At 41.9% G+C, this 23,168-nt stretch overlaps 1 protein-coding gene across 1 annotated transcript in view; it reads right to left on the bottom strand.

The window, feature by feature from the left end:
- Positions 1–23,168, bottom strand: part of COL4A1 (collagen type IV alpha 1 chain) — a 216,773-nt gene that overhangs the window by 90,876 nt on the left and 102,729 nt on the right. Inside the window, exons 3-8 of the mRNA XM_054013205.1 lie at positions 6,167–6,256; positions 6,037–6,081; positions 3,597–3,641; positions 3,425–3,487; positions 3,276–3,329; positions 3,116–3,142 (exon numbers count right to left, since the gene is read on the bottom strand). Coding sequence (XP_053869180.1) covers positions 3,116–3,142; positions 3,276–3,329; positions 3,425–3,487; positions 3,597–3,641; positions 6,037–6,081; positions 6,167–6,256 — 324 coding nt within the window. The remainder of the gene's footprint in view (positions 1–3,115; positions 3,143–3,275; positions 3,330–3,424; positions 3,488–3,596; positions 3,642–6,036; positions 6,082–6,166; positions 6,257–23,168) is intronic.

Raw genomic sequence — 23,168 nt, forward strand, 5'->3', positions numbered from 1 at the left:
TTCCAGTGCTTAACCACCCTGAGAGTCAGGAAGTTTTTCCTAATGTCCAACCAAAACCGCCTGGCTGCAATTTAAGCCCATTGCTTCTTGCCCTATCCTCCTCCTTGTAATAACCTTTTATGTACTTGAAACCTGTTATCATATCCCTCTTCAGTCTTCTCTTCTCCAGACTAAACAAACCCAAGTTTTTCAATCTTCCCTCATAGGTCATGTTTTCTAGTACTTGAATCATTTTTGTTGCTCTTCTTGGACTTTCTCCAATTTGTCCATATCTTTCCTGAAATGTGGCACCCAGAACTGGACACAATACTCCAGTTGAGGCCTGATCGACGCAGAGTAGAGCAGAAGAATTACTTCTCATGTCTTGCTTACAACACTCCTACTACTACATCCCAGAATGATGTTTGCTTTTTTTGCAACAGTGTTACACTGTTGACTCATATTTAGCTTGTGATCCTCTATGACCCCCAGATCCCTTTCCACTGTATTTCTTCTTAAGCAGTCATTTCCCATTTTGTGTGTGTGCAACTGATTGTTCTTTCCTAAGTGGAGCACTTTGCATCTGTCCTTATTGAATTTCATCCTATTTAGTACAGACCATTTCTCCAGTTTGTCCAGATCATTTTGAATTTCAATCTTAACCTCAAAAGCACTTGCAACCCCTCTCGGCTCGGCATCGTCTGTAAACTTTACAAGTGTAGTCTCTATGCCATTATCTAAATCATCAATTAAGATATTGAACAGAACCAGACCCAACACCGATCCCTGCAGGACCCCACTTGATATGCCCTTCCAGCTTGATTGTGAACCACTGATTACTACTCTCTGGGAATAGGTTTCCAACCGGTTGTACACCCACTTTATAATAGGTTTCAGAGTAACAGCCGTGTTAGTCTGTATCCGCAAAAAGAAGAACAGGAGTACTTGTGGCACCTTAGAGACTAACTAATTTATTAGAGCATAAGCTTTCGTGGACTACAGCCCACTTCGGCTGTAGTCCACAAAAGCTTATGCTCTAATAAATTAGTTAGTCTCTAAGGTGCCACAAGTACTCCTGTTCTACTTTATAATAGTTCCATCTAGGTTGTATTTTCCTACTTTGTTTATAAGAAGGTCATGTGAGATAGTATCAAAAGCTTTACTAAAGTCAAGATACACCACATCTACCACTCCCCTGGCCCCCCATCCACAAGGCTTGTTACCCTGTCAAAGAAAGCTAATAGGTTGGTTTGACACAATTTGTTCTTGACAAATCCATGCTGACTGTTACTTATCACCTCACCTTATTATCTTCTAGGTGTCTGTAAACTCTGATTGCTGAATTATTTGCTCCTTTATCTTTCCCATTACTGAAGTTAAGATGACTAGTCTGTAATTCCCCAAGTTGTCCTTATTCCCTTTTTTACAGATTGAGTACAATATTTTCCCTTTTCCAGTCCTCCAGAATCTCTCCCATCTTCCATGACTTTTCAATGATAATCAGTAATGGCTCAGATATCTCTTCTGTCAGCTCCTTGAGTATTCTAGGATGTATTTCATCAAGCCCTGATGACTTGAACACTTCTAACTTGTCTAAGTAATTTTTAACTTGTTCCTTTCCTATTTTATCTCTGATCCTACCTCATTTTCACTGGCATTCATTAAATTAGATGATTAAATTGCTACTAAACTTTTTGGTGAAAACTGAAACAAAAAAGTATTTTAGCTCTTTGGCCATTTCCACATTTTCTGTTTTTGTTCCCTCCACCCCAGGACTTATCCTGTCCTTGGTCTTCCTCTTGCTTCTAATGTATTTGTAGAATATTTTCTTGTTACCCTTTATGTCTCTAGCTAGTTCAATCTCATTTTGTGCCTTTGCCTTTCTAATTTTGTCTCTACGTGTGTTATTTGTTTATATTCATCTGTTGTAATTTGACCTAATTTCCACATTTTGTTGGACTCTTTTTTGAGTTCCAGATAACTGAAGATCTCCTGGTTAAGCAAGGGTGGTCTCTTGCCACACTTGAATTGATCTAATCACTAACTTAAATCACACCTGGTTGCACCAGCTCTGAATTTAGCTATAGTGTGTCAAAATCCTATATAAAATGGTCAGGGGAACCCTAACAGCATAGATAGAATAAATGCAGAATTTTCCTTGAAGTAAATCATAACTCCAAAATGTAATGGCCTGCAAAAAATGTGAGATTTTCCTTTGCACCAACAACTTATACCTAAAATAAGGCAATAATATTTATCCGAATTACTTATTGTAAATTAAGTTATTCACATCTTTGCTTCACTATTTGGTATCAAATGATGCCATTTTCATAAATTCTGAACAAATCACAGCCCTTTGTGATTAAGTTATGTTGCTTCTAAAAGTTGTTTACCTATGCACACCTGTATAGAAAAGAATAATTAAAGTGCATCAATGTTATTTTACCATGAGTCATTTCCTCCCATATGAGAGAAAGAGGCCAGGGTCTTTTTATGACTAAAAGTCTTGTCATGACAAAACTGTGATTACACTTATGATTTATATGCAAATTGCAGTTTCAAATTATATCCATTAATTTTATATTCATGTGTCAAATCCTTTCATAGTCACAGCATTTCATTCCTTAGAAAGACAAAGTAATACACATTTCATTACATAGAAAGTTAGTTTTTATAAATTAAATTTCAACTATTTGTTTCAAATATAACATCTTGGTCACGTTTTTGGCTGTTTTCCAAGGAGAGTCTTTGTGGAAAATTGACTGGAAAGCTGAAACGTTGGTGTTATCTCAAACCTGATAATTTCAAAATAAATGTATGCCTGAATCTTAAAAGTGAATTTAAGTCTTTATATATCAGGGAGTGGGCATAAGACACCTGCTTAACAGCGACTACTATTTTCTTTTAGGCCCTGATTCTGCAAAGATTCATGCAAGTGCTTAAACTTTATGCACTATGAGAAGTCCCATGGCAGCTAATGGGACTACCTCACAGTGTACAGAAGTCAAGCATGTGTGTAAATCTTTGCCACATCAATACCTAAGGAAGGGCTGCTACTTTTGATGTGTATAGGTCATCTGATTTTTAACTTTTGAAAGCAATATATGAATGCATTTGATTTTAAAGACAAACGTACCTTAATTCCAGGAGATCCTGGAGGTCCCTGGAAAATAAATACTTAAAATGTATTATTTTTTCTAATACATATTATCAGTATTATACAATTTTTAATAGCATTTAAAATGTCAAAAATCAGAGTTGGAATGAATGAATTAGGTATCAAAATGTTTGCTTACTATTAACCCAACCAATCCAGGTAAACCTGGAGGACCAACAGGACCTATTTCACCCTAAAGGGAACAGAGAAATTGACCTCGTTTAGGAAACACAAGAATATTTTTAAAAAAAATATGTACAAGGAAATTGTTAAAAATGTAAACATCACCTTTGTGCCATTGCAACCTGGGATACCAGGTGGACCTGGTGGGCCATCTTGTCCAGGGATGCCCTGCCAATAGGAGAAAGCAGAAAAGTAATAAATGCTATATTAATCCTCACCTGATGTCACTAGTAAAACCGTGGGGTTCTTTGTAAATAAATATATGCTTCATACATACAGGAAGACCTGGGTTTCCTGGATATCCTGATACACCTGGTGGGCCCTGTAATTAATGAACATATATTAAAAATTATAAGCGAAGACATCAAAATTACCCAATAAAATACAAAAGTATGGACCTGATCTAATTATGGCCCTTTTAGAGCTGATCAAAATATCTGGAAAACTTTCCCTGAACATTTTTTTGCAAAGACTTTTCATCAAAATTTCAATCACTCTATTGCAGTGTTGGGCAACTTGCGGCCTGCGGGCCGCATGGGGCCTATCAGGGTAATCTGATTGCGGGCCACGAGACATTTTGCTGACGTTGACCATCCACAGACACGGCCCTCTGCAGCTCTCAGTGGCCACAGTTCGCCGTTCCTGGCCAATGGGAGCTGCAGGAAGTGGCGGCCAGCACGTCCCTGCAGCCCGCCACTTCCCGCAGCTCCCATTGGCTGGGAATGGCCACTGGGAGCTGCGGGGGTCTGTGCCTGAGGACAGTCAACATCAGCAAAATGTATCGCGGCCCACAATCAGATTACCCTGATTGGCCGCAGGTTGCCCACCACTGCTCTATAGGCTAGATGGAAAATAATAATAAAAACAAATCCACGAAAGTTTTCATTTTTTTCCAAAACATGTTGAAAAATCTTTGATCAGCTCCATTTCCATTGTGTTCAGTGGACTTGGATCAGAACTGAAATGCACAGTTAATGCTGCTAAGGAATACATATTTTGTACATTTGCCACAGTCATTCATAATATGAAATCTACATCAATCCCCTTTTTACATTAAAACAGGATGCTACCATACTGCTGTAGATACTTCTCTGTCTTCCATAAGCCATGACCAATTCACCAATTTAATTTTTATTGCTCAGAAAAATCACAGTGTTGAAACGCTTATACTATTTTCCTCAAATACTTTGCAAGTTTAACAAATCAGCATTTTGTCCAGGCCTGTCCTTTTCAATGTACTAACTTATTTAGTCTTCCAGTAATTTCTAATGTGGGTGTTGGGGAGCAGGAAAGACAGATGTAGTTGTTTTAGCTTGGGTATGTAATTTCATACCCAACGTTGTAGCATTATTAAATGCCCAATCTACTGGTACTGCTGGTGGTGACCACATGTACAGTTGGTGTATGTTCACCCAAATTAGTGTAACACAGTGCCCCTGGGTGTGTCTATCATCAACAGTGGGGTTGACTTTAAGACCTCTGAGTCTAAGGGCAGGTCTTCAGTACAGGAGGGGGTCGATTTAAGATACGCAAATTCAGCTACGCGAATAGCGTAGCTGAATTTAACGTATCGCAGCCGACTTACCCCGCTGTAGGGATGGCGGCAAAATCGACCTCTGCGGCTTCCCGTCGACGGCGCTTACTCCCACCTCCGCTGGTGGAGTAAGAGCGTCGATTCGGGGATCGAGTGTCGCGTCGCATAAATCGATCCCCGAGAGGTCGATTTCTACCCGCCGATTCAGGCAGGTAGTGTAGACCCAGCCTAAGAGTGTAAGCTGCTAGTGCCTAAGCTACAGCTATTAACTCAAAGGCTGACTCAGCTTCTATGTGGTCTAACCATGAGAGGGCACTAAAGAGCCATAGTAGGTAAACCTATTTGAGACTATGTGCAAGAAAGCTGTGGGTATAAAAAAATGTCACAGGAAATGCAACATATTCAAGTTCTCTTTCATTATTATTATATCATTAATTTAGAGTGCCCCAAAAGAGCTAGGCACCTCACAAAACGAATAAAGACATGGCTGATGCCCTGGCAAGTATACAAGCTAAAATGAACATGACAGATTAAAGTATCAAATGCACAGCTTAGGAAAGTAAGAAGAAGCACAAGAGAGTGACATCAATAAGATCACAGAGATACTTAGAAAGGGCCTGGTCCAGCACTACTGAAGTCAACGGATGTTTTGCCTTTGACTTTAATGGTTGCAGGATTGAGCCCCCTGCCATACACATATATTAATGTTTCTGTTAACTTGTGTGTAAGTGTGTGTCTCCTGTCCTCCCTGCTCTCTTCCTATAGGAGAGACAGCAGAAGTGATTTTTTTAAGGAGGCTTTTAAAGTAGGTGAGAGAGGTGACTTAGTGAACAAGCTTGAGCAGGGGTTTCCAAGTATAACAGAGCATGAGAAAAGGCAACCTTTGGAAGAGAGGGAAACATGAAGACTGTCAAGACCAGTATAAATGGTAGAGTGATAAGGACCAGGTAGGTAATGTAAGAGGACATAGGCAGGGGCAGCATGCTGCAGACCCTTGAAGGCAAGAGCAAGAATTTTGAAACTAACAGGCAGCCATTGACTAACTCAAAGAGGGGGGTGACATTATCTTGCACTTGGCAAAGAGCGAACATATCTAATGAAAAATTAAGCTAACCATTAAGACTTAAAAATCTTAACCTACATTCTTCAAAATTATTAAAACTAAATGTAAGCAGATACTCACCCTTGTTCCTTTTGTTCCTGGGAGCCCTGGTTCTCCAGTATCACCCTGTAAGAAAAATGGAATATATTGGTCTTTCACAGTGACAAGGGTTTAGGGAAATCTTCCCATTTAAGTATTAAATGTATCCTACCTTAATTCCTGGTGGCCCAGGGGGACCTTCGGGTCCTTGCATTCCAGGAAACCCAATTAAACCTTGTAGACCAGGCAAACCTCTTTCACCCTGTAAAGAAAAAGAACACTTCAACCTTAGAAAAACTGGTCCTTCTGCTTCTAACTACCAATATTTCCAGAGACGAGGTTGGTGAGGTAATATCTTTTATGGGACCACCTTCACTCACCTTGTCTCTCTAATATCCTGGGATCGACACAGCTACAACAACACTACATACAATAGTATATTATCCCTGGTAAAGCTGAGACAGCTGCCAATAGATAGTAGATTACAGACGATATCTAGGTGGAGTTAAAACATCTGAGTTTGGTATTTGATAAAGAAATCTAACAGCTATAAAATTGATGTTAATGTGTATAGAAACATGTTTCAATGAAGGGAGAACAAAGGAGGCAGAGGCACACAGATAGAAGAGTAATTTGTGTATTTTAAACAAGAAAACGTATTTGTCTCAGCGAAGTTCTACATGATGACTCATGGTACCACAGGCATGACTATCCACCATGGGCACTGCATAGCCCCTCTGCAACTTTTCCTCCATTATGATCTTTTTATATAGCTGCACTCCTACAAAGCTGCCACTAAGTCTAGTAGCAAATTACATACCTCCGAACTGTAAATGTAAGGTCACAAGTGTCAAATAGGGAAGGTTGCATTATAAACTACCATCTTCACTCCTCTTGTTCATTCCAGCAGCTTTCATGAGGCTAGACTCGGCCAGTTATATATAGCTTTGAGTCCCAGAGGATGGAGCAGAGCCCAAGTGCCCTAGGAGAAGTTTGGGGTAAAATTCCTTCCCAGGTAGCTCGATGAACAGACTGCACCATCTATTAGAATCTTTTTTCCTGCTCTCTGGGCCAAAAGAGTGATTTTCAAGATCTTTGTGCTGAAAAGTATCCTTCTCCTATAGATGGGTACAGCCCCATATTTATTTAAATCAGATAATTCTTTTGTTAACAGCTAGAAAACTAAATCTATCCCACATTATGGATTAATCCTGTAGCTACTTAATGCTCACTAACTTAGAGCTCCATATGAAACCAGCAAGAGTTTTGCATGCACTGAACAAGGATTATTATTTTTTAGTTTTATTACGGTAGCACCGAGAGGCTGAGAATGTGGCTTTAATATGCTAGACACTGTATTCAGAAATTTTAAAAGACAGTTCCAGTCTTGAAAAGTTCAGCAATCCAAGCACACCAGACAGTCAAAGGGTAAGGGAAAAGGAAATAACACAATCAGCATGAGCTGAGTGATGATTGACTGATATCATGTGAGTTGTACTGTTTTGTTTTGTTTTTTGTGGGGTGGAGTTTTGTGGTTTTTAATTATTTGGGTGTGGGTTTTGTTAGAATGGCATTAGCTAGATGGAAAGACAAAGGAAGGGAGAGGGGACATAGAGAAGGGAATACAGGGGCGGGCAGGGGAGAAGAGGGAGGGAGGGACAGAGAAAGAAAGAGGGGCATATGAATACATGTGGAGTGAGGATGAGGTGAAAGGAATGTGAGGGAAGGGGCAGGAGCGGGCTGAAGCAAACAGCCAGTCAGCAGAGAATCTCCTGAGTAAAAATGGTAGAAAGCTGCCTGATGGTTCCATCAGTGTCCAAAGGTCTCTGCTGAGGCTCCTTTTGTGTCTGCTCCTACTGGCTTGAGTTTCTCTAGACTGGCTCCTTCTTCGAATTTCCTTTCTTCCCCAAGCCCACATGTCTCTGGGGAAGTGGGATCCTAAAGCCTCCAGAGGCATCTGCCATGCACGTTTCTACATCCAGGGGAGGCTAAACACAGTCGCAGGCATACTACTACCACGCAACACTGGGGGAAATCACTCAAAAGGAGCTGGGGGGCAATCCCCCAACACACTGCAAGAAGTAATCAAAATGGGGTTTATTCCTGAAGAAAATATGAGTTTTGGGGCATAAATTTAAATGCAGAAAATTTGTGTTTGAACAACAAAATATTATGATTTGGCAATGCTCCCAATGTGCCTCCTGGGAGTCTTAGTTTGGAGGCTTTATGTTCTCATTTGCCTCTATGGACCGGGTTCCCTGGTTGGACTACATCTCCCATGCTGCATTAGTGTCTCTCTCCCCTTGGAGAGGCAAGGCAGTGCATTATGGGAGGCTCTGACCATGGTGTATCATGGGACATGAGGCTCCACCTCAGCATTTCCAAATTGAAATATTTGGGGTTTGGGGCAAATATATATATATATTGACAAATAAGAATTTTCCATTGAAAGACGGCACCGTTCCCCCCCAAATTAATTTACTCAAAAAACTAATTTTTGTCAAAAACAATTTTTCTGTTGCTTAAGTGGCATGACTACTACTACACACCATGTTGATCCCACCATGTTTGCTTAAGAATACTAAAATCCCAGGCAGTGTAAAAGAACACAACAAAAGAAAACACAAACAGAGAAATTAAGGAACACATTTCTGAATCTGCAGTAAAACAGGTATAAAATTCTAACTGTACAATTGGTTTAAAAAACGTTTTAAGGAAGAATACACAAGGATCCAGGAAGAGGCATCTGACTAAATGTGGATGTAATTATTCTAAAATCTGGACTATATCAGAAATGCTAAATGGATTACTGAGGTACATAAACCCCATGCTTTGGCTGGCTTGTTGCACTGCAGTAGCAAGTACATCTACAAAGAACAGATGTTACCTCATTTACAAGCAGGATTTCACAATGAATCCTGGACACTTGCTCCTGTGACCTGCTGGGAGACGAATTAGGGATACAGAAGACACTAAAACATATAAACACAGCTGTCCACTGCTCAAGAAAAGTACATGTGTAAGTGAAGGAAAAAAATGACCTTCGGTAGATGTATGTAATGTAACTAATACTTTTCATTCGAGGATCTCAAAGCATTTTATAAACTGAGCGCATCATAACACCCTTGCGAGATAGGAAAATATTATTTCACCCATTCTACATATGGGTAAAATTGAAGCACTGAACGATTATGGGCCTGATTCTTATCTACATGTGCTGGCAATGTAAAGGGGCCTCAAAGTAGATGTAAACAGCTCAATTTAAGTCCAAAGTCTCTTCATGCTGCCAGAGCGGTTTAAATGGGACCTTACAGTAAATGAAAATCAGGCCCTAAGTAACTTGCTCTAGCTCACCCAGAGCTATTTGTTATTTCGCCATCTGCCCAGAGTAAGGGGCAGCATGTAGCTGTATTAGGGTTGCCAGGCATCCGGTTTTTGAATGGAACGCTCGGTTGAAAAGGGACACTGCTGGCTCCGGTCAGCACCGCTAACCGGGTCATTAAAAGTCTGCTCGGCGGCGCACTGGGGCTAAGGCAGGCTCCTTGCCTGCTCTGGCTCCGCACGGCTCCCAGAAGCGGCCGGCATGTCCCTGTGGCCCATAGGCACAGGGGCAGCCAGGGAGACTCCACATGCTGTCCCTACCCCAAGAGCCGGCTCTGCAATTCCCATTGGCCAGGAACCCAGAGCCCCCACCCCTGCCACACTCCAAACCCCTCGGCCCGGAGCCCCCTCCTGCACCCCAAACTCCTCATCCCTGGCCCCACACCAGATCCTCCACCCCCAGCTGGAGCCCTCACCCCCTCCCACACCCCAACCCCCTGCCCCAGCTCAGAACCCCCTTCTGCACTCAAACTCCCTCCCAGAGCCCCCACCCTCAGCCCGGAGCCCCCCCTGCACCCCAAACCCCTCATCCCTGACCCCACCCCAGAGTCCCCACCCCCAACTGGAGCCCTCACCCCCCCTCCGGACCCCAACCCCCTGCCCCAGCCCTGAGCCCCCTCCCATACCCCAAACCTCTCATCCCTGGCCCCACTCTAGAGCCTGCACCTCCAGCTGGAATCCTCACCCCCTCCCACACCCCAACACCCTGCCCCAGCCCAGTGAAAATGAGTGAGGGTGTGGGAGAGCAAGCGACAGAGGAAGGGAAGATGGAGTGAGCAGAGACGGGGCTTATGAGAAGGGGCATGGCCTCAGGGCAGGGTCAGGGCAGGGACAGGGTAAGGATGTTTGGTTTTCTGCAATCAGAAAGTTGGCAAGCCTAAGCTGTGTTGACCCAGGAGTGAAGAAGAGAACACATACAGTTTCAATCCCAGTTTCTCCTCTGATCTCCCTGCACACGGAGCATGGGGGTAAGTTACTTTACCTCTGTTTGGGGAGCAAGTTATTGCCTGCTCTGCACCTGGCTGGTTAATCTAGCAAATAGGGGGAGAGGGGCCAGGGCTCTTGGCTCTCTCTGTCCCTTGCCTGCCTACTTTCTTGCAGAGTAGCCTCCTCTCCTATTTTCCCCCCTCTCCCCACCATGGCTGGAGTTAGAATCTGACCAGGATCAAGCAGACTATTAAGGGAACCCTATCCCCTGTGCAGCCACGGGAAGGCTGGGACAATCTAGTCCCCAGTGAGTCAGTGGCAGAGTCAGGAATGGAAACCAGGTGTCTTGGCTTCCAGTCTTCTTCCCCTACTCATTTGATTACAGAAGATGTCAATACATTCACTCTGGTTTAATAGAACCTTGGCCTCAGAGGGACCAACATCTAGTAACTGATATAAAATTTATCCTGGGAACTGGAGCAAGAAAAACTGATACAAATAAACATCCCCACACAAATAAACATCCCCACTACAGACGCTGGCAAGCATCAGTAAACTGCTGCCGTCCCAGTTATTTTCGAAGAATTCAGATCTCCAGTGGTGATGCACAAAGAATACAAGAATCTGAGTGTAAGGGCTACACAGAGCAGTCATTCCAGTTCCAACTTATGCAGCTGCAAAATCTTGGAAAGTAACTCTGAGTTGACTTCTACTACTTAAAATTTGATTCATAGGATTCAGAAATTAAAACAGATGTAAGCAACACCCCTTAGTCATCTTCACCTCTACTGATTCCATGGAAATCAGTGTTTCTCAAACTGGGGTCGCCGCTTGTGCAGGAAAAGCCCCTGGTGGGCCACGCCGGTTTGTTTATCTGCCCTGTCCGCAGGTCCGGTCGATCGCAGCTCTCACTGGCCACAGTTCGCTGCTCCAGGCCAATGGGAGCTGCTGGAAGCGGCGCGGGCTGAGGGACTTACTGGCCACCGCTTCCAGCAGCCCCCATTGGCCTGCAGTGGTGAACCGCGGCCAGTGGGAGCCGCGATCGGCCGGACCTGCGGATGGGGCAGGTAAACAAACCGGCCCAGCCCGTCAGGGGCTTTCCCTACACAAGCGGCGACCCCAGTTTGAGAAACACTGATGTAAATTGTAGGAAAACACAAAAGAAGAATTCATTATGATGAATTCAGCTAGCGTGATAAACACTATGCTTGTCACAGTGGTGCAGTTGAAAAATACATAATCATTAAATGTTGCATGAAATTGTCTGTTGAGATTGCTCTTTACGGTCCAGCTCTTGCACAATGCATCAAGTGTCCTTACAATACTGTCAAACATAGAAATTAAAAATTAAAAACAAATTGATAGCTCTCTAGTGAGAGGTAAACATGTTCAGAATATAGCCACATAGGCTGATCATCTCACTGGCACTAACCCTTCCAAATTAGCCATGAAATACTGTTTCACACATGGAACAACTGTAGATCATTATTCAAGACAGTCACATGAAATTAGTTTTTTCAAAATATTTGCTCCAATACATTTGGTGCAGAGAGTGGAAAATAATCAACATTAGATTATAAATTATGTTTCTTACCTTTCAAGATGAAGACACTGGACAAAAAGATACTTGGACTCAAGTGACTGGGAACAAAGATACAGGCCAAAATTTTCAGAAACAGGATCCTAGGATCCTAGTTAGGATCCTAAATCGAGACTTGGGCACTTAAGGGTGGGATTTTTAAAATCCCCTAATTGACTTAGGAGCACAAGTCCCAGTTACTTCATACTTGTGCTCCTAGGTTCTTTAAGAGCTTTTGAAAATCCCACCTCTTAGGTATCTACATAAGGACTTTAGGCTATTTTTCACAATTCCGGCCTTAGAGAAGAAATTGAAAGCCTGTTATAACTGATCCCTAGAATAAGTGTGACCCCAGTGGCTGCATGCAGCCACCAGGGACTTCATGTTTAACCACCATGACTTTTGGAGAGTCATGTGGCTACCATGTGTCTATACACACTTTTGTTACAACCAACTTTTTTAAAAAATGGATATAGTTATCTGTATACATGTTGTATAAATTAAGAGTACCTATTATTCTTTTACATTGAAAAGATTTGTTTTGTATTGATGACTCTTTAAAATAACCACAGGTCTAAATTGTCACTAATATAATATTTTAACTCTCAAAACTGCGGCCACTATGAATTTGCTGTGGCACTTGAGCAGTCACACCAACAATTCATTTGAGAACCATTGCCCAGAGTGGCTGTAACAAGTTCTGAAATATCACTTTCCTGTTGTCTGATATTTTTGAATTTTTTTTAAACAAAATATTAATTCTTGACAGAGGGAAGATGAGATGGCACTTGACCAATAGAAAGAACATAAGAAGTATGTGAAAAAATGTGAGATTTCAAATTTAACAACATTTATATAGCATCTTTCATCCAGGAGGATTCCAAAGAGGTTGACAAATTTAGGCCCCAAGTAACATCAGGAGTTCTCTCACAACCCATTTTTTGGTGGCCTCAGACTCTTGCTGGTGGCCACGCTGACAATTTTTCCTAAAATAATTGTTTTTCCTAAAGTTTATTAAATAAATAGGCACATATACATGTCCAAATTATTGTAATTTATTTATGTAGGGTTTTTTTTCAGATTCAGTAATAAAAATAATTTACAGTTGTCTCTATTCTTTACTGGTCCTAAACAGAATAGAAACACAAATAAGGTGCTTTACATGTTCTTGTCTTTTTGTTGTTGTTGTTTCTTTTGCTTTTTTGGTTGCGCTTTTTTTCCTTCTAAGACTTGCTAGCTGGTAAGTCTTCTGCTGTCAAAAGTGATATTGGCATGTTTGCTAATTCCACTTTTCACAGCAGACTTACTCAGCCCCAGCAAGCCCTGGGACAAATTAAGCCCTGGATGGGGAGATGGACAGGGAGGCAGTGGGGCCCAGGGACGAAGGTAGGGGTGGTGAGCCTGGGGCCGGAGCCTGGAACCAGAGCCTGCCACTGTGTGGACAGAGCCCGAAGCCTCGTGGCCAAAGCCTGCCTCCCCTATCCCTGGGAAAGTGGGGAATTCACCAGTTGCCTGCACCTCCAGAGTTTGTGTCTCCAGAGGGGACAAGGCCTAACCTCTGCTGGTGGCCCTGGGAGAGGGGCCATTGCTTTGCTCCCGCCCTCCCTCCCTCCATCACAGCCCAGATGGCTGTGGCCACAAGAAGAGGCCCTGGTGGCTGCATGCAGACACGGTGGCCGCATTTGAGAAACACTGGCATAGATGCTCTAATGTGGACCTCTATGGAATCCAATTGGCTGCCCTGGATTCCTCAAACATTCAGGATTGGGCCCACAAAATGTGGGCCAAGTTCTGTATGCAACCCCATTCAAGTAACTCATTATCTTTCTGTTATTACTGTTGTCTCTCACCCTTCCCTATCCCTACTTTTAATTCCAGGCTTCTATGTCTTGCATTTGGCTATTTTGTAATGGGACCATTCATAATCTACTGATAGATTAGAATAAATTAAAAAATGAATACGAACCAGGCGTGTTTCACACTCCACCATGTTTTTACCTTGGCTTCTCCAGTCCACCATTGTTTTGCTGCCCCTATCTCCCTGGTTCCTGCATGATATTCTTCTGTTCAGTGACCACACATTATACGAGATCAAGCCACAAATCTTGGAATTTCTCTGTCTTTGGTGGCTTTTGTCGAAAATTACAATATGATTGTATGAGTATTATTATTATTAAGTTATTATTAAGTACTTTATTAATATTGAAGTGCCTGTGTTAATGTTAAAATTCTACCATTTGGATCATTTTTGTTCTGATAACCAAGAGTGCTCAAATTCCATCTCTTTTAGATGAATAAAACCTGTGTTCTAAAATATTAAATGCTAAAGTCAAGGGTCTGGCCTCTCCTACTAAAGTGATGGAAAGAGTACTTACTGGAGGGCAGGAGTGATATTAATATCAATACCTACTAATTCCTGAATTCACAATAAATCCATGTCTACCATAGAATAAACATTTTTTTAAATCCTCTTTCACATCACCAAAAAGGATAAGTCTACAGCAGTGGTTTTCAACCTCTTTTCATTTGCGGACCCGTAAAAAATTTCAAATGGATGTGCAGACCACTTTGCAAATCTTAGACATATTCTCTGGACCTCTTTAGGGGTCTGCGGACCACTGGCTGAAAACCACCGGTCTACAGGATTACAATATTCAAATGACTTCTCAAGCAACCACTTCATTTTTTCCTGGCAACAATCTGGATTTTAACTACTATCAGGAGAGCTGCTACCGCCTGCAATTACTATGGCCCAGGTCGTGCAGCTATTCCCTGGGTGAGCACTTACTTGTGCAAGTAGTCCCATTTTCTTCAGTGAGGGTAATGGCATGAGTAAGGGCTAATCAGGGAAAGTAAAGGCTCCCAAATCTGGCCCTATATAGTCATGGTAGATGCTGAAAATTAGCAAGTTAAACAAATATTTGAGTTTTATGGAGAGATGTTAGTAGCTCCAACGTAAGTACGACTCTACTGTCATTCCATTCTAAGCCATTCTCTCTCTCTCACCCACCCACAAAGACACACACACACACACACACACTTTCCCAGTAACTAAACCAATCTGCCTGAAACATCACAGATTTGTATGCATGCCAAGAGAACATTTTTTTCTTGAAAGTTATATGCAAAACTGATTAAGCTGTTTTGAGGTGAGGGTTAAAAAAAAGCCACAGAACAAGTGATCTGACTTTTTTGATCATTTTTTTTTCTAATTTTTCTCTCTTCTAATTCCATTTTTAGGAAAATGTTGGATTTGGTGAGGACTAGTTTTGGGTTTGGATAGAATTATGTAGTTATTAAAAATTTGAAACCTACATTATGAATACCGAAGATTTAATGTATCACCATAATTCTGCACAGCCCCATGTGGATCTTGCAAAATCTGCACAGATGCAATAGGGTGTTGCAAAGTGAAGATGGCCTCAGTATTGGCTTCTCAAACAGAATTTGGCCCTGGGTTTTGGTGTTCTGTAGACGTAATCATAAATACTCTAGTGATTTGATAATCTTTAGTCTAAGTACTTTTAGGTGGCAGACCAGTACAATCGCTATATTGTGAGAAGTATGTTATACCATGTGATCTGGCCTCATTTCTGAAATATACCTCTACCTTGATATAACACGACCCGATATAACACGAATTCTGATATAACACGGTAAAGCAGTGCTCCGGGCGGGCGGGGCTGCGCACTCCAGTGGATCAAAGCAAGTTCAATATAACGCGGTTTCACCTATCACACAGTAAGATTTTTTGGCTCCCCAGGACAGCGTTATATCGAGGTAGAGGTGTATTCACCTTCAAGTCATTGGGCTTTATTCTCCACCTTGTTAAGCCTATTTTACATCACTGCAATGCCACTGACAAAGAACAGGTGTAATGGAGCAGAGAGTCAGGCCCAATTTGTAGATGCAAATTAGTGGAATCTGTATTTCTTTTTTTAACCACAAGAGGGAGTATTAGTACTGAACATCTTTCCAGATTAAAAATAAATAAAATAAAGCTCATTTGCTTGTTCTTAATTGCACTTGTCATTTCCAATAGTTTATCATAAATAAATTTACTCAAAGAATGAATTATTTCTATTGTTATATATTTGCAAAGCAAGCACTATTTTAAAAAAAATTAAGGCTTTGTAGCATTACATGTTTAGACCAGGGGTCGGTTAACCTTCGGCATGCAGCCCATCAGGGTAATCCGCTGGCGAGTTGTGAGACACTTTGTTTATGTTGACCGTCCACAGGCATAGCCCCATGCAGCTCCCAGTGACCACGGTTCGCCATTCCCGGCCAATGGGAACTGCAGGAAGTGGCGTGGGCCACAGGGACGTGCTGGCTGCTGCTTCCCGCAGCTCCCATTGGCCAGGAATGGCGAATCATGGCCACTGGAAGCTGTGGGGGGCCGTGCCTGTGGACAGTCAATGTTAACAAAATGTCTCGCAGCCTACCAGAGGATAACCCTGATGGGCCGTGTGCCGAAGGTTGCCGACCCCTTGTTTAGACTGTATGCTCTCCAGAATTGGAATTTACCTACTTTAAATACTATCTACAGTTATGGAATTGTGTAAGTAGCACATAATAAGTTATACAAACAGTATTGTTAAGGGCATACAGAGCACATGCATAGGAGCTCTGTACAGATCTTGGATAACACATGTGCTTTGGGGCACAGACCCTGCCAGCTTGGGGATTGGCAAAATCTTTTCTCCTCCCCTCACAGGAGGATTCTGAGGAACTGGTACAAGAGAAATCTGGGCTCAGCGTTTTTGGTTTGGCCAAGCTACAATCAGCAGAGGACTTGCATGGAGGGAGTAAAGAAAGAGTCTTTATATCACCTCTGCAACTCTCCGGTCCTGGGGCTGGCTAGGTCAGCAGTTGGAACAGCATAAAGCCTCATGGCTGCTCTAAATTACACCTGGATTACTATCACACCAAGGGGTTGTTTTGACTATCCATGGCTGCTGAAGAATAGAGGTACTCTTGCTATGCCCTCTCTGCCAGAGGCCAATTTGAGATTGGCATAAACCCACTATGCTGGCTCTGCACTACCTGGGGATCCCCCAGGTAGCCAGTTAATATGGCTTTCTGGCTGCACTGGTCTTCCAAAACATTGCAAAGCAGCCAGCTCATAGTGGGCCGCACAGTTTCATAGGTTTTAAGGCTAACAGGGACGCCACTATACTCATCTAGTCTGACCTCCTGCAGAACACAGATGTGGTCTTCCACGCAGAGAATTATTTTTCCTACTATGTAAATGAACACAACCAAGCCTATTAAATGGGGTTATCCTAGACATTTGGGGGAAACTGTAGAGTCACAGCAAATGATCCTGAACCTCCAATAATTAGTCAAATCAGGTTGAAGATATAATTACAATGCTGTTCTGTTTGACCTATGTATTAATAGTTCAGGCCTAAACCATGTTTGGGTCCTTGATTAGAAACTTGAACCAGGAAGCCCCATCACATAGGCCTGGTCTACACTTGGGGGGGATCGATCTAAGTTACGCAACTTCAGCTATGTAAATAACGTAGCTGAAGTCGACGTACTTAGATCTATTCACTGCAGTGTCTTCACTGCGGTGAGTCTACTGCTGCCACTCCCCCGTCGACTCTGTCTGCCCCTCTTGCGCCGGTGGAGTACAGGAATCGACGGGAGAGTGCTCGGGGGTCGATTTATCGCGTCTAGTCTAGACACGATAAATTGACCCCCACTGGATCCATCGCTGCCTGCCGATCCGGTGGGCAGTATAGACATACCCATGGACTACAGTTACCTCAAAGAGTGGGACAAGCTTAGAGAACATGGGCAATAGAAAAGTTTGCGGGGCAAAGGTGGCAGTGGTATGAAAAAGAAAATTGCACCAGCTGTAGACAAGTTAAAAGAAAGGGTGTTAATTTCCACTCAAGATCATCTACTGAGTTTGTTAGCTTTGAGTAATTCTTCCTTTAGTTGATTGCACATTGTGTTAAACCACTTAATGTTAAAGGTCCTGTAAATATGGGGTAAAATGCTTGCACGCCCTTCCTTAATTACTGAACATTATTTAGGGTTTGTCTGGATTTGGCATAGCTTAAATATTCATCATATTCTGAAGACGGAACAGCAGAAAAACATTTTATACTTTTAGTTTGTTTTTTATGAAGACTCTAGATCTGAATGAAATGTGACTTTATATGCAAGTTTCATATTCTTGCCAATGATTTGTCATGAGCATATTTATAAAAAATAACCTCTACCATAAATAGTAAAATCATGGACTACTGGTCCTAGACATTACAGACTGCAATGAGTTCTCACAAAGTAGTATTTGAATAGATATTGCTGTTCTAGATAACACATTTTTTTTCCTCTCAGGCTTGGGTGAAATGCCATTTTATGCTACTTTTTAAAGTTGTACAACAACAAGGTAGCTTCCTGATATAGCTACTCTGGTTTTTCAATGTGGAAATACCACAAGGCAAATTGCATTGTGCCTCAAATGCTAAAGAGTGCCTAAAGTTTCATCTATAGTTTATGTTAACCCAACAGAAGCTGTTGAATATTTTGTTTCAAGTCAAACTAAATGTTTTCATTTTAGGAAATTTTAATAAAAGCAAAGGAAAAGTCCCTTCCAACCCTGATATTCTATGATTCTATGAAATGAAAGGCTAATGTCACAAAAATAGAGGTGGTGGTGGTACCACATGCTTTATATGCAACAGCCCAGTCGTTAGGGCACTCACCTGGGATACAGAAAACCCAGTTTCAAATCTCTGCTCTAGAACAGAGACTTGAATCAGGTCTCCCCGCTAAATGCCCTAATTATTGGTTATTCAGGGGTGGAACTCGCTCAGTCTCTCCAGTTGAAGCTGTCCCCCTTTTTATAAAAATAAATATTCATTGGTTCAGGGACTGGAATCTATTTGTCCCCTCTTCTGAGTGGGTGGTCTCACTATCTTTTTCTAGCTAAATGACTATTCAAGTATTTTATACAAAGTGGAACAGCTTCAACATGACAGATGTACAGAAACCCATTCCAGAATACCTAAAAATGGTGATTAAGGAATTCACTCAGGAGAGAGGAGTGGATTCAAATCATTGCTCTAAAGTGGGTTTCTTACCTCCCAGCTGAGTACCTTAGCCACCAAGCTATAGGTTATAAGGGGGAACACTACCCACCCCTCCTTCAGTTTTGTGAATAATACTTGAATCCCCTTGTGAGTTTAGTTCCCAAAATGTAAATGTTTCATTTTCATAATGTCAAAATATGAAAAAAACATTTTAAAATTCAGATGAAATGATTCGCTGAAATTTACATGAATTCACAAAATGTTTTGCTTGACCAGAATCTGCATTTTCAGTGATTTTTTTTAGACTTTTCCTAATCCCATATTTTATTGACAAGTTCAGTGATTTCATTGACAGCCTCATGATTACAAGTTTTCACTCTTTCCCCAGTGACTTGGTCTTCACATGCAGTTTTTTTTATTGCATTTTTTAATTTCTTTCTTTGGGATGTGAGATGTTACAATGTCTAGTTCGGGGGTTTTAATCTTTGTTAATATCAATAGTTTCTTGTATTGTTAGCTTGTTTAGCAACTCTTTAAAAAGCTCCCCCGGTTGTTCGTTTCCATTGTTTAGGCCTTTTCTGTTTTATCCTTAACAGGCCCTCCGGATGGTGTAAACTCACCAGTTAGAATCCTGTTGAGTTGTTAAAGTATTTTACAGTCACTTCTTTCAGCAGCTGCTTCAGTTTCTTTGGCAATGTTACCTCTGTATTTCCTCTCATCTCTTCTAATGCTGATTTTTATTTCTTTCTATTTTATTAAACACACATTTTTGCTGCTTCTTTTTCTGAAAGTGTTTTTTAGGCATTGATGTTTTCTTTGATTTGTTTCCTTTCTTTCATACAGTTCCACGTATCTTCATTAATTCAGATTTTAGGTTTGCTTGTCTAGAAACCAACCCATTATTGTGCCATTTCTGATACTGTCATTGTGATAGAGTGTCCATCCTACACAGGACTGACAGGGGTTAAAGTGGCCAGGTGGGCCAGTTAACTCCGCATTCTGCAGCTGGAGGAGGAGCCAGGAGCTAATTGAAAACAGGCTAAGCTGGGAAGGAACAGGTTGGGCCTATAAAGCCGGTAGCTGGCAACAGAAAAGGGCTGTGGGTGAGAAAGGGCAGTCACTCCCTGGGAAGAGGGAGAGTTCTGGGAGCTGGTACACCCAGAGAGAAGGGGAACCAGACTGGTAGGAAGCAGTCCGTGAAAGGAGCAGTAAGGGTAGAGAAAGGAAGCCCAGAACTGCTGAGCTGAGGATCCCTGGACTGGAACCCAGAGAAGAGGGCAGGCCTAGGTTCCCTTACCAGCCACCAAGGGCCTAGCATAGAACCGAGGCAGTGAATGGGAAGACTGCCTACGACTGCTGATGGACTGAACCCTGGAAAGGGAAACACTGAGTGACCTAGCCAGAGAGCTAAGTCATGAAGAGGACATTGCGGGTCCTGGAGCAAAAGGAGCTGCAGACCAGAGACAGAGCAATGGCATGCAAACTGCGGAAGGAGATCTTGCCTTCAATAGCGAATCCCCAGAGTGACAGGAGGAGGCGACAGCCTGGCAGTGAGTAGTGCTCCCTGTGACAGTCATACAAAAAGGACCATGACACATCAATGCTGACTTTTTGTGGTGGATCTAAGTCTTGTAGCACCTGAAATATATGACAGATTTGGCAATTTCCTGCAATACCATGACAAACCTTATTGAATTAAGTTAAAGGTTACTGAATTAAGTTTAAGTATCTTAGGAGTTCATTTTATTAAAAATGTAACTGTTTATGCATTATTGTGGGATTGTATGTAACATCTCGGGAGGAGTGGGGGGAAGACATGCTAATGTAAATCCTCAGAAGTGTTATGAGATTCAAAGACCTCTTTTAAAAAGTGTACCTCCCACTCTTCCCCACTGGCAAAACCCTGCATTTTAAAACTTTGCCCAGAGGAGAGGACCTCTGATGATCACTTGTTACATGGAGGACAAGATCAGACTCCCAAACTCTATAAAGGTGTGATTAACAGATTCACAAGTGCATAGGTGCTGGAACTAGGCTTGAAGTGGTTTTCATCATATACAGAGTTTACAGTTTGGTTCAATGGCACTCAGCACCCCCACTATACAAATTATTCCAGCAAGATTGCACAAGTGTGCTTATTCTGAGCCAAGAGGGTTATGGACTTGTAACCACAGAAAAAAACCATTGGAGCGGTTTGAAGGACTGATCACTGGCCAGAGCCTTTGTTGGAGTTGGGGTGATCTGTGGTAAGCTTATTAGTATGCATGTGTGACCAGGTGCCTGGAAAGGCCTGTGACGTTGTACAGTCTATATGGTTTTATAAAAACATGATAATAAGTGAATATAATGTAACTGGGATAGTTTTATAAAAATTTGATAATAAGTGACTATAATGCAAATGGGATATGCTTTGTGCAAAAGGTCTCTTGTAAGGTATCATTACAAAGCTCATAATCTACTGAGTGTGATCATCCGATTTGTAGAAATGTACCACTCTTGTATCTAAAACTAGAAATATAAAACATAACTCTGAGGGCCTATTGTAATTATGTAAAGTGTGGGCCATTAATGATGGTTTGGAATCTTGATGACTCCCATTAACCAGGACCATTGTCTGCAGATGACTGTGTTTACCCCATTGGGAGTTGGGCATCTGAGTGCTAAAGACAAGCACACTACTGTGAGCTGTTTTCAGGTAAACTTGCAGCTTTGGGACAGGAGATTCAGACCCTGGATCTGTGTCTGGAGCCAGACGGGAGTGTCTGGCTCAGCAAGACAGGGTGCTGGAGTCCTGAGCTGGCAGGGAAAACAGAAGCAGGGGTAGTCTTTGCACATCTGGTGGCAGCTCCCAAGGGGGTTTTTATAAAACCATATAGACTGCACAACGTCACAAGGCCACACTAAGAATACCACACTCAGGGCGGACTGCAAGAAATAGGGCAGACAATCTCCAAGCTGGTGATTTATTCTATAGTAAGATTCACCAAGCCAGTAACAAAATAGCTTCTGCAGCACCACACTGGATAACCAGAAGCCAAACACAGTCCCCAGTAGGCATTCCAGCCCTTAGTTCCCATCCAAATAAACAGGTCTAATATGGTGAGGGGTTATTGAAAACCTAATTCACCATATGTGAGATTCTTGCTAATCCCAGAGGATCAGACACATATCCTCAGGTCAATACACATTTCAGATCTTACCCAAATATCATGCTGTCTGCTAATCCTTAGTAAAATAACTATAGGTTTATTAATTAAAGAAAAGGAGAGACATAAATAGTTAATAGATCACATACATGTAAATGATTGCAAAGTCCTTATATCATGTTTGTAGCAGTGATGGAATAGACTGCTGGCTTGTAAAGTCTCTCTGGTCCTCAGTCCATAGTTCAAGATGCTCCTTTTAGTTGTAAATCTACAGTCCAGAGAATTAGGGCAGTAAAGAAACAAAATGGAGATATCTCAGGTGTCTTTTATATCCTTTGCCAGGTGCCTGGAAATTTCCTGTCCCAAACAAAGCCCCCGTGCATGGAAAGTTACTGGCTCAAGATGGAGTCCAGGGTCACATGAGCAAATGTCCTTACATGGTTTGCTGAATCACAGGGGGTAGCTATTGGCCCCTTGCTATATGAGAAATCCTCAGGAAGAGCTACCTGGGTGGGATGAGTTTCTTCTATGGCCCATTGTGAGATTGGAGAGTCCTTAATGGGCCATCAACACATAGCTGTCTAGCCTTGATGTAAATCTATATGGAGGGTATCTCCCAGGAACACAACATAGGTTTAAGATACAAGTACATAGCCAATATTCATAACTTCAGATACACAGATGATATATGGACTTAACCAGAACAATCTATCAAGTATGATTATAACTTTTCCATTGACACCTTAAATAATACACTTTGTACAAGATTTATGGTAATTGTATAACAGTGGTAAAATCAATGATATAAATAGTCATCTTTAATCATACAGCATCACAGCATGTAGGTTTTCATTATTTTTAATATGTTTTCTCTGCAATGCTTTCACCTTAAGAATAAATGTGCTTGTTTAGAAAAAGCTGTGTGATAACTTATAATTATGGGCAGTTAAGCTGTTTACAGCCTCTGACGAGACGGTAAATGCAATCCTGCTTAGGCAGTCTGACTTGCTGGGGAATTCACAGTGTAAACAGGGAACTGTGCAGTCTGGAAAAATTCCAGTCAAGACGAAGAAAAATGAATGTCTCTGACCA

Source organism: Malaclemys terrapin, chromosome 1 (assembly GCF_027887155.1).
Source record: "Malaclemys terrapin pileata isolate rMalTer1 chromosome 1, rMalTer1.hap1, whole genome shotgun sequence".
Taxonomy (NCBI): domain Eukaryota; kingdom Metazoa; phylum Chordata; order Testudines; family Emydidae; genus Malaclemys; species Malaclemys terrapin.